This window comes from Polistes fuscatus, unplaced genomic scaffold, assembly GCF_010416935.1.
Source record: "Polistes fuscatus isolate 324 unplaced genomic scaffold, CU_Pfus_HIC Scaffold13, whole genome shotgun sequence".
NCBI classification, from domain to species: Eukaryota; Metazoa; Arthropoda; class Insecta; order Hymenoptera; family Vespidae; genus Polistes; species Polistes fuscatus.
Window position 1 is genome coordinate 5,356,945 of NW_025113031.1, and position 12,619 is coordinate 5,369,563.

At 35.4% G+C, this 12,619-nt stretch overlaps 1 protein-coding gene across 2 annotated transcripts; it reads left to right on the top strand.

The window, feature by feature from the left end:
* Positions 1 to 991: 991 nt before the first annotated feature.
* LOC122513987 (protein-tyrosine sulfotransferase) lies at positions 992 to 4,164 on the top strand. Of its 2 annotated transcripts, none has more exons than XM_043630559.1 (7): positions 992 to 1,157; positions 1,282 to 1,415; positions 1,882 to 1,990; positions 2,103 to 2,297; positions 2,375 to 2,628; positions 2,716 to 2,913; positions 3,019 to 4,164. In XM_043630559.1, exons 1-7 carry the CDS (start codon positions 1,014 to 1,016, stop codon positions 3,137 to 3,139), a joined length of 1,155 nt encoding a protein of 384 aa, XP_043486494.1. In that variant the 5' UTR covers positions 992 to 1,013; the 3' UTR covers positions 3,140 to 4,164. The 2 variants fall into 2 exon arrangements, with proteins under 2 accessions (XP_043486494.1, XP_043486495.1); XM_043630560.1 differs by having other exon boundaries at positions 2,716 to 2,926; positions 3,019 to 3,170.
* Positions 4,165 to 12,619: the final 8,455 nt, after the last annotated feature.

A 12,619-nucleotide genomic window follows, 5' to 3' on the forward strand; every position in this document is an offset into this window, starting at 1 on the left:
TGATAAGCAAGAGGAGCGAAGGAGGAATAGAAAAGAATAGAAAAGAAAAGAAAAGAAAAGAAAAGAGAAGAGAAAAAGAAAGAAATGAATATAAAAATTGGTAGGGAAGGAGTGGGTAGGAGGACGACGCGTCTCGCCCAAGGCTAGAGCAATATGCGCCGATTGTCCTCGTCTCTAGTCGTGGAAGAAGGGCCAAAGGGCGGCGGGGTAGGAGGGGCTGAAACGACGAACGGGTCCAGGAGGGAAGCAGAGCGGAACATAGCAGAACATAGCGGAACATGGCAGAGCGAAGAGGGGAGGGGGCGTAGCTTTCGCGCGAGAAGAGGTCAAAGGTTATAGAGAGACAGGCGCGAAATAGAAAGGTCTTTTCCCGAAAGTCATATCGTTGAGAAAAACGGATACGAGCCGAGCCGATTCGAGTCGAATCGAGATGAGGCTTTCGTCGTCCTTTGACCTCCTCCTTTGATCCTTCCTAGCAGTTCTTTTTTTCCGTTCCTCCTTCCGTTCCTTCTTCCGTTCCTCTTTCCTTTCCTATAAACCTTTTTCTCTCTCTTTGAACCTCTTTGTTTTTCCTCGCTAGCGCGTCCCAATTGTTGATCGCATTTCATAGACCATCGGCCCGACTATTCATTTACCTTTACCTTTTTTACACCATCGTATTATCTTCGTTTCTTTTCTATTCTTTTGACCTATCATAAAAGCTTAATACATAGCAATCAAGAAGATGTTGGGCGAGGGAAGACGCGATGGATTCTTTTCTTCGTGTATTACAGGATTCAATGATTTACAAATTGGCTATTCATTTTCTTTTTTTTCTTCTTCTTCTTCTTCTTTTATTTTTTCTTTCATAGAAAAACAAATTTCTTGTTCCCTTAGGTGCGATGAGCTAGTAAGAGCTATTCCAGGAGGGCAGCAGGAGGGCAGCAGGAGGGCAGCTGGAGCGAATCTTCTTCGCTTTTGGATAGAGAAGGTCAAAGGAGAAGGTGGAGGAGGAGGGGGCAGGAAAGGGCGGCATGTCGTTGCTGTCGAGTCGTGCCGGCCGAAAAGGGCCCATTCTCTGCTTCATCGCGCTGCTCTTCGTTTTCGCTCTCTATCAGCTGGGTATCATTTGCGGCACCGATAAGAACGGACCTGCCGTCACGATGCTCGCGAAAGAGGTAAGAATGAACGAATCGACGAAGAAAGGGAACGCAAGAAAATGCAACTACTAGTCCAAGTTGGTTTTTTTTTTTTTTTTCTTTTTTTTACGCATACGAATGTGTTTCTACCGTTCGCTTTCAGAAATACGTTATTGGACCATTCGACCATAAAACCTACACCTACGATCGATACATGCCGCTTATTTTCATCGGAGGCGTGCCGAGATCAGGCACGACCTTGATGCGCGCCATGCTCGATGCGCATCCCGACGTGAGGTGAGTGCAGTCGGTCGTTAGCAATCATTTTCTCTCATCGGTTTTTCCCCCTAACAAATCGGCAAATAAATCTCCTCTCTGGCTTCTCCCTTTTCTTTTTCGAAAAAATACCAAACGACTTTTGAAAGTCGATTAATCGAGTATACATTTTTAACGAAGTTTTTTTCTTTTTCTACGAAATCTCATCAGGGAGAGAGAGAGGGAGAGAGAGAGAGGGAGCGAGAGAGAGAGAGGATTAGTTAGTCGGCACTATTTACTCGCTTCCTTGAAACCTCGCGTTTCAAGGTAAGAATGTTGCGAGTTGCCGTGGCAGGTGAAACGTGGGCATGGTAAACGTATTCCTATTCTAATTTATCCACCCTTCTCTCTCGTCCGACGGTCGTAAATCGATTTTCGCCTCCAATCGCGCATATCTAATGCACGCCAACCAACGACATCGTCCGATAGACCTTAATTCGAACATTAGGTGCGGTCAAGAGACCAGAGTTATACCGCGGATTCTGCAAATGAAGATGCACTGGTCCAAATCCGAGAGAGAAAATCTACGGCTCACCGAAGCTGGTATCTCCAAAGATGTAAGCATCTATTTAATATAATTACAGAGTAAGAGTACAAACTAAATATCGTTCTCGCGATGAATCTAATCAATTTCAGCTCATTTACTACTTAGATAAAACTACTTTGTAGGTGATAGACAGCGCAATAGCGGCGTTTTGTTTGGAGATAATAGCTCGTCACGCGGAACCAGCTGCTAGATTATGCAACAAAGACCCCTTAACCCTGAAAATGGGCTCCTACATGCTCGAGCTTTTCCCCAACGCCAAGTTTATTTTTATGGTACGAGATGGTCGAGCCACCGTTCACTCCATTATCTCGAGAAAGGTAAAGAAATCTCGTAGAATTTTCTATTCCGCCTACTCGATGAATTTCCCGAACGAACGTTCTCTCCTCATTTCTAGGTCACCATCACCGGCTTCGATCTGACGTCTTATCGTCAATCATTGATCAGATGGAATCACGCTATTTCCGCAATGTATGGACAATGTAGAGAGGTTGGATCGGAGAGATGTTTGATGGTACCTTACGAACAACTGGTTTTACATCCGAGGCAATGGATGAAAAAGATTTTACATTTTTTGGACGTGCCTTGGAACGAATCGGTTATGCATCACGAGGAATTTATTAACAAACCTGGCGGCGTGCCTCTCAGCAAGTTAGTAACGAAAAACCAAAGAATTACGTGTTTGACTTTCCATCCAAATTATCGTACGAGCGTTGCCAATAATTCTATCTAATGCAGGGTCGAGAGATCGTCGGATCAGATAATAAAGCCGGTTAATCTAGAAGCTTTGACCAAATGGGTGGGCAACATTCCCGATGACGTAGTCAGGGAAATGCCAGACATCGCGCCGATGCTTTCCGTTCTCGGTTATGATCCTTATGCCAATCCACCCGTTTACGGTGCACCCGACAGTCTAGTTAGCGACAATACCAGACGGTAATTATTACCTGTAATTATTCCAATATTTTTGTATTACGACTAAACATTCGATTCCCTTCTATTCCCTATTATTTTGTTTCGTTTGATTTTGTTCTTTTTTAGGGTGCTAGCCGACGGAGAAGTTTGGGCTGCGAAAGCTCGTCAATTCGATCTACGAGTTAAACCGATTGGATTGAGCAACGAGGACGATACCACCAATGCTCCTCCCGCTCCAAATGCGTGACCAAGGATGATCGACGAGCAACCTTCTTTAGGCACGCTTTATTCCAATCCGTACGATTTACCGTCATAGTATAACGGAAATGCAAAACGTACCACCACGCGAATACCCGATGCGGCTCGTCCCATTTTCTCTTTCTCTCTTACACGCATTCTCTCTCTATTCTCTCTATTCTCTTTCCTCCTCGCAACTCCCGCGCAGTGCGCCCGGAGACGCGCAAACTCTCTCACCCACCATCACCACCACCACCACCGAACCAAGGGAAAATCGAATCCGCGGAATTCACTGTAATCTCTCGCGACGACGACCTCTTTTCGAAATAACAATTATGATAACGATCTTTAACGCGCGATACACGCAATTTTGTTCATTTGTCATTAATTTCCTCTTTATTTCATTATATAATTCATTCGATCGAGTCGCATCGTTTTCAAAGTTATTATACATCAACCATTCGAATTTCATTTAGCGTTGTGGAAATTAAAATTATATTTTTTATTCTTTTTAGACAAGTAAGAGAACAAAAAAAGAAAAAAAAGGTAAATGATTAATTTATTTATTTCGTTTCTATCCCTTACGTGCGACATGTGTTATTTAAAGAAAAAGAAAAAAAAGAGCTTTCGCGTCCCCGTCCTGAATCTAGCGATATATCGATTTTTTCATTATTTTATCATTCTAATAGAAAATCTTTATCGGGTTCTAAAAGATTACTCTAAAGGAATAAAACATTCAATATTTTCTTGTACGAATGCAAACTAAAGAATTATGATAGCTTTTCTCTCGTTATAAACTAAACTAAATTATATTGATTTTAATACTGTTTTTTCGTTTTTCTTTTTCTCGTTTCTTTTTCGTTTTTCAATTAAATACGATCATTTGCAAAGAGAACTGTATCATACATATAAATGTATACATATATATATATATATATTTACGCGGATGATTCTCATTGCGATGTGAACATTTATTTAGTATCGTTTGGAATGTTAGTTTCCAACAAATTATGCGATTAAATTATTTTAATATTATATACCAACTCTCTAAAGTTTCTTTACCGTTCACCACCACTCTCTCGTTCCACGTTGGCTAAGATCTTGAAAATATAATTAAATTAAAAACATCGAACGACGGAATATCTTGGCCAATCGTCTAATTGTAAGTTTCTAACACGTTCCCTGCCACGTGTATCACCATTTTGATAATGGTATTTCTTTTTTGTTTATTTCAATAGGGAAGAGTGTTGTATAATTTGACAAACTTTAATTTCAATTTTGTAATACAAAAGAAAATTTGTTAGACGGTTATGCAATAACAAAAATAATAATAACATGCCGAATGAAGATTTATCCTCGTCGTAAAGTAGAAAACGACGCGAGTTAAGAACAGCTAATGGAAGTCCAACAAGCGGACGTTGCTGCAATTTTTTCTATAAGGAAAATGTAAAATATTATAATAGTAACATTGCAAGGGACCACTACCAAAATGATGACGACATTTACCAATGATCGTTCCGACAAATCATCTTTACGTCGCCCCTTTGGATTCAACAAAATACAACGGTACATGAAACTATAAATGAAAAACGTTAAAAAATAAAAATATTATCGTTTCGTAAATTTATTATTTCAAATTTTCCAACATATATTTTTATTGCGAAATAAATTTATTTCCCCTGTTGTTACGTCGCTCAAATTATTTTGAAAATATTTACAAACACCGAACAAATAAATCTTTCCACGGTAGAGAAACGGAAAACTAAAAAAATACACAAATTTTTGCAAATATATTAAACTTTATGGAGCGTTAGCACCGTTTTACGTACGCGTCGCGTGCTAACGACGCTCGCGTTGGTCAAATGCAGCTTTACAGGGAAGAACGTGTTAATAATAATAATAACAATAACAATAAAAAAAAGAAATGATATAGCGAAGAAACCTTTGGACGTGATAGATATTATAACATCATTTTATTAAATTTAAATTAAAATCGGTTATAAATTATGGTGATGAGTTCGAATACTAGGACTAGGACAAATGGTTCTCGCAGCTTTGTTCTGTATATATATATATATATATTTATATATATATATATACTCATTTTTATATTGCATATATGTAGTTGTTGAAGGATGAGCGTTTATCGTCGTAGATATCACACAAACATACGTACACTTTCTCTCACAATACACGCATTCTATTTCTTTCTCTCCCTCTCTCTTTCTTTCTTTCTTTCGATTTAATGAAATAACAAAAGAAAAGAAATGCTTTCACCAATAAGCGTCTATTATAGAGGGTGACTCGTATCTTCTACGAATTCCTAGATACATCCAATTTCTTCTCACCTATTTTTTATCTCTCTCTAAACCTTTTTCAAAGGCCGAAAATCGAATCGATCGTACTTCATATTGTTTTTTTTTCTTCTTTTTCTATCGAACGTTACGCACGCAATAAATCTCTCGCGTCTCCTAATCTTTTTGTTTATTATTATATCGATCGCGACGACGAGGCGCGTTGATAGAAAAGAATAATTCAAAAAAGAAGAAAAAACGGAAGATTTTCTTCGTTCAATTATTATTTATTATATATTTCTCTAATTTCTTCTTTTTCTTTTTTTTTCCAAAGACAGCTCCAGCGTGTATCGAAGACGCGATGCAAAGCGCGCGCACCTGCGCACCTATATTTCATTATCGTTAATTACATTCCGCTAATTACGCAAAGAAGCAAATGTAATAATGGTAATAATAATAATAGTAGTAGTAATAATAATAATAATAATAATAATGGAAAAAAAAAGGAATCGCATAAATCTTTTTTTTACGTCGTCGCATCTTTTCAAAAAAGTTGCCAGCAACTTTTATATTTACACTTCTTTTTCAAAATGAACTCTCTCTCTCTCTCTCTCTCCCTCTGATACTATCTGGAGCTTCGTCTTATCGCAAAAATTTATATAGATCTTTTTTTCTCTCTCTCTACCTTTCTCTCACCTTCCTTTTCCTTTTTTTCGTTCTATCTTTTTATTTCTCGTCCTGGTACTCGAGCGCGTCTCGCTCGAATTCCATCATTTCGGATTAAATCGTAAATTCTAAAGTCACAACAAAAATAAAATGGAAAAAAGAAGAAACGATATCTCTCTCGCTCGCTCGCTCGCTCGCTCTCTCTCACACTCTTCGTTTTTATATTGGAACTCGCGCCGAGACTCGTACGGCTTTTACTTTGTTATAAAAAACGTTATCAAGATAATGGCAGTGCGGTTATATAGCGGAGAATGATCTCTCGGAGATCGATCGATCGCACAACGGTGGTACGCGTCTAACTGTCCGTGTTTGTATGTCTATCTTCCTTTCTTTCTCGGCGAGATCAAAATGATCGATCTGGATCAGGCTCGAGTTATTATCGGTACAAAGCAACTTGGATTTTAATCTTTTATATATCTTCTTGTTATTATTATTATTATTACTATTATTATTAATTAATATTATTATTATTATTATTAATTATATTTATTATTATTATTATTATGTTTCGTTTCGTTCCATTTATTATTCGTGTATTATCTTTGTTTTTTTTTTCCTTTTCCTTTCTTCTTTTCTTTTTTATCGTCATCGATCATACTTTTGTGTATTACTTGGATAATGTATTATTGGAATATATACTTATAGATAAATATATTTAGATGCCCGTTCGTTCCATCACGATTAAATACGATTTAGACTCGCAAGATCGTTTTCCTTTTTCTACGGCACTTTAAGTGCTCGTTTCTTTTTTCATCTATTTTTTGTTCGTTTGTTTACTATATTATTATTATTATTATTATTACTATTATTATTTCTCGGATTTAGTTCCATTATATTCGTGAACATCAGAGATTCCGGTTTTAAAATGGCCTTTCACGCATAAAAGTTGTTCTCTTTTGCTATTATAAATATATGTCATTTATGTACACGTACACGATACGCACATATTTGCGTATTTACTATTGGCAATTAGGCGAAATATAGATGGTTTCATTTTTCCCCATTTCCTTTTCTCTCATTTCAATTTTTCATTTAAAACTGTCTCTTTGGACGATGCCAGGATATCGTTTGTTCGAATCGAAGCAATTCGTTATGTAAGATCCATCAATTTTCTTAATTACATTTTTATATGTCAACCTTGATATTATTATTATCAAGTAAAAAACGATTTCCTTTTTTTCGAAACGATCCATCGCGAAACAATGCTTCGAACGAATATGGATGTGTATAGCCGCGATCGTAGATTTATATACATATACATATGTATATATACATATATATATGCATATATAATATATATATCACATTGCCCATTAACAATTACACAGCACAGCCAGTGACTTCAATTTAATTATTTACATACTCCACTTCTGGTTTGCTTTTGTCTTATCATCATCATCATCATCATCATCATCATCATCATCATCATCATCATCTTTCTTTAGTTTTCAAGCTTTAACACCTTCAAGGAAGAATCATGTTACTCTACATAATAATATTTATATATAAATCTTTTTTTTTCGATCAACAAAAGTATTTTGTTCTTAAACGATAACACCGTCGATTCGTTTATCGATACCTTCGTCGAAGAGAGGATCAATTTTGATCGATCTATCTCAAAGATTAATCTTCATCTAGAAGATCCTTGGATCGATCGAACGGAGGAGCATTATTTTTGTCTCTAATAATAATAATTACGTTACCTTACAATTTTTTTCTCTAAGCATTTCGCAGGATCTTACGCTTGGCTTTCTAGAAAACCAATTTATAAGCAATTCATTTATTTTATTTATTTATTTATTTCTATTCTCCGTTCGAGGGTCGTCGTTACGCGAACGCGCGATCGCACACATACATTTACGCAAGTTTTTGCAGGAGCAAAGGGAGGGAGTGAGGTAGGAGCGAAAAGGTAGAGCTTGAAAATTTATCGGAAGGATTCGTTTCCTTTTTTTTTCCATCATCGTCATCGTCATCATCATCATCATCATCATCATCTTCTTCTTCTTCTTTTTCCATTGCTATATTTTTTCATCATTAAAAACTAAAATTATTTGCACCATCCCTTTTAATATAAAACTGATCAGGATTACAGGAAAAAAGGGATGAAGCTCAATTAAATACGAGGGACAAGGAAATGAAATATGCGGAAGGATTAACAACAATTAGAATTAGCGATGATCGCTTTTGAAGTTAAAAAAGAGTTCTTGAAAAAAACGCAAGGACAATAGAATTCAATTGAATTTAATCGGAGACGTTGTTATCGTGACGATAAAATGCGATGAAGATGACGGTTAGAAGAGTATTATAATTATAGCAATAATAATAATAATAATAATAATAATAATAATAATAATAGTAATAATAATAATAATGATGATAATTTTTACTAATATATATACACATATATCAGTGACCGATATTTTAAAGGCTATCGGAAAAATCCAAGTAATAACGCTAGATAACGATTTCCATTTTCTCAATTATCTTTTTCATCTTCTTTCCTTTCCTTCTTTCTTTCTTTCATTTTTTTTTCCTAGGTAGCAGTACTGCGAAACCATAGACATATATCCACTACTTGGATAACAGGAATAATACTATTCGTTAATTATAATATCAATTATAATAACAGGGTCCGCATTTGTTAGTGCACTAAAAGGTATCGTTATGTACAAATAGATGCGTGTATGTATAACGTATATACAAAATTACGTGCGATGGGGTGTCGACGGGTCGATGGTAGCGATTATGGTAGCGATTATGGTAGCGATTATGGTGGCGATGGTTGGTGGTGGTGGTGGTGGTGGTTGTGGTAGTGATGGTAGTAGCGGCTGCGATGTCGATATTGCTGGTACTGCTGTTGGTTGGTATGATTATAGGTAGATATCTGATTCGAGTTTTCTTCTTTTCTTCTTTTATTTTTGTTTTTTTTCTTTTTATAGGCTCGTGAACAAGATCATGAAATTTGTTCTATACGCGTTTAATAAAAGCGTACACGGGATTCACGCCTATGTCTCTCTAATATGTATGCACGTTTAAATGGTATCGTATTATTCGGTGCGCAATAATGTCGCACGTATACATATGCATTTATCGATTTGTTGATCTCTTAACAAGCACGTATGTATGTACGTATGTATGTATGTATGTATGTATGTATGTAATTATTTACGTACGACTAAACAATACCTCGTATGTTTTATTTCATTTCTTTCTTTCTTGCACATTTTTCTTTATTTTTTTTTTTTAATCTTTATGTACTTGTACACATTTTATAACCACGATTTTTAAAATTTCTATTACCAACTATCCTACATCCCTTTCCTTCCTTCCTTCCTTCCTTCCTTCTCTTGTTTTCTTTCTTTAATTTATTCTTCTTATTTTCTTTTTTTTTACATTTCTCTTTAATTTCTCAAGTTAGCTACCGACCGGGGACTCTTAACATTTTTTCCTATGGAACACATTTTGGCATTTTTTCTTTCCCCTTCCTCCTTCTCCTCTCCGTCCTCGATTCGTCTTTTTCTAATCAAAACTTTCCAAGCTTTCATTTTCAAAGATCGCGAACTTTCACGCTTCGCTTTTTATTATTTTATCTTTATTATTTTAAACATTTGGTCGTATTTCAAACAAGACGCGTTAACGCGATTCGATCCTTAATTTCCCACACCCCCTCCATTTCCATCTCTCTCTCTCTCTCTCGCTCGCTCAGCCCGCTTGTTGGGTCGCGTGTTGAGAATTGGCACAAACAACAGAGTCTTAATGTTAGTTAGATAAAAAGGCACTATTTTAGTAAAGCGAAATAGTTTTAATCGTGTTGTTGTTGTTGTAATTTCACGTCACCGTAATTAGCCCTTTTTTCCCTTTTTTTTTCTTTTTTTTTTATTAATCCCTTTCAATCCGTTTATAATTCGCGATTTAGCAGAAAATGACTTTTCGTTCGTTATTTTTCTTTCCCTTTGGTTTTTCTTTTTTGTTCCGTGATTGTAAAAAAATGTGCGTACGAGTGAAATGCAATAATATTAATGGATGTTCTTCGAAAAACGTCCAGCCCATTTTTTCGCGATTGTGGTCCGAGGATGGCCAACGAAGGGAGTAACAACAAGGCTTCTCAAATTTTCAATTCGCTTTTCCCCCTTTTTTCTTTTTCTTTTTCTTTTTCTTTTTTTATTCGAACAAATATTTTCGCGATCTTTCTTCACCCACTGACATGGTAGTACTATACAAGTAATAGTATCGTTGCAATGGTTTTAATGAAATTTTCAGTCATTGCTAAAATTTGTGCAACCCCTTATGAGAAGCCCTGGTTTATATACATATAGATATGTATACATATATTTGTATATGTATTTATATATATGCACGCGATAAAGCATATTTTTATTTCTGTTCGTTTTCATTTTCTTTATCTCAATTTTGTCCTCGTTCGAGATTCGAGAGTTATATTTTTCGTTCGAAGGATCCCACATCGTAAGAGAATCAAGGTATTACATCGTCTTTATTTTTTCTTTTTTAATTTCCGTTCGATAGAATTCTTCGTATCTTGACTAATTTAATTATATTTTTTTTTGTTTTTTGACTCGTTTTTCTTTTCGTTCAATTTTCATTTACGTAAAAAAACGTCAGTCTTTCGTATCTTGCCTGATGCAAAAAGGCATGATAGACGTGTGTACTTATTATAAAATTTGACTCTCCTTTATTATTATGTATTATTATGAAATAAAAATTATAATACGTATGAATGAAAAATGACAGATGTTCCTTATCGGGGAGTAAAGAACGTAAAATGTTCGATCGCGATAAGAACGTAAGCGATTTATGTTTTTTACAGAGCGAGATCACGTATGAATTCTATCGATTTCTATGTTCGAATTTTTTTTGCAATTTTTTCCTTTTTTTTTTAGTTAACTACTATTCGAAAGAATTGTATAAGCGCGCGTTGGTACGAGAGTAATATTTCGTATTTCATTGTGGCATCGTGTTATTAGTTTTGTCGTATAGAAAGTAAGAAAAAGGCGCAGATCGCACATTTCGAAAAAATGACGAGTCGTGCTCGATCACCGATATCCTTTTCTGGTCCGCAATCAATTTCAAATCTATAAACGATGACAATTGTCATTATTTTTCTATTACATAAATACGTTTATGTATATATATGTATATATATATATTCAAATATATACCGGTATCCTGTAATTATTGATACAAGCCAGTCAAGGGGGCTGATAATACTTACAAAAATGAACATATGTCGAAAACGTAGAATCAAATTTTGTTTTTTCGACAAAAATATATTTGTTTTAACGCTTGCTCGATCTCGTTTCTCGATTCACTTTTCAACTTGACTGATTTTATATTACTTTACTCGTTTTGGATATTTCGGATTTATCGAACAAGAATATTTTCAATTTTTTTCTAATATTTTTGTGCAAGCTCGGTCAAGTATACGCGTACTCGACAAATCGTCATACTTATTTGTTTTTTTAAATAAATTCGATTCGTACATTTCCGATGCAGTTTTTCGCATAGAATCACCCTCCCTCCTCTGCGCGCTCGTATCATCAATTACGGAACATCCAGCACGTGTATTCGATTGTATCATTCTTATTTTCTACGATACAATACAATACAGTAATTGATTTTTTTTCTTTTTTGGGGAGAAAAATCTAGATTTAGTTAAAAATTAAAAAGACATTGACGTGCAAATTATGAAATATCGTTCGAAAATTTTTTACTGCAAAAGGCTGAATTGTAAAACGTATACAAATGTCATCGCGTTTACATCATATATATATATATATACATGTACATGTGTATGCATATAAAGGATATCAAAATTTTGAAAAAACACCTAAGCGACTAGAAACAACAACGGTGTCGATAAATTCGTTCATTAGTCGCACCTATTTACGCTTTATTCGTCTGATTTGTGAAACGTATCGAAGATAAGAGAAGAAAATTTCATTTGAAATCATTTCAGAGTTACAGGATTCGTTAAAAATGAACAAATTTTTGTCGAGAAAAGAACCCTTAAGCAGTGCGATAGGTCGGTCATTCGTGACCAACGTATAACTTTGTTGTTTTATATTTTATTTTACTTATTAGAATAGTGGTCTACACCGTAAAACGAAATATGCATGCCGGTATTTAAAGTATTCGTTACGCGCTGCTTCGGGGACTCGAATGATTTAGAATGTAAAACTGCTCCGATCTTCGATGCAATTTCTTTATCAAAAAAAGATAAAAAAAGGATTCGGTTGAGAGACAAGTAAGACGTAAATAAAAAAAAATAAAAAAAATAAACAATGTTGTTTGTGCATCTCGTTCAGCATTCTCTCTCTCTCTCTCATTCTTTCTCAGCTTACGTTTTTTAATTATCACTATAATCGTCGATTACTTGAAATCGTAAGCACGAAAGGTATTACTTTTCCCACGACTCTTAAATAACATGTGCGCTTAATAATTTTCTTCTTCTT

What these genes read in the sequence shown, in the direction of transcription:
- LOC122513987 (XM_043630559.1), top strand. Translation starts at nt 1,014, where the DNA reads ATGTCGTTGCTGTCGAGTCGTGCCGGCCGAAAAGGGCCCATTCTCTGC. An exon ending in TCACGATGCTCGCGAAAGAG is followed by an intron (nt 1,158 to 1,281) that starts GTAAGAATGAAC and finishes GTTCGCTTTCAG; the next exon opens with AAATACGTTATTGGACCATT. An exon ending in ACTCCATTATCTCGAGAAAG is followed by an intron (nt 2,298 to 2,374) that starts GTAAAGAAATCT and finishes CCTCATTTCTAG; the next exon opens with GTCACCATCACCGGCTTCGA.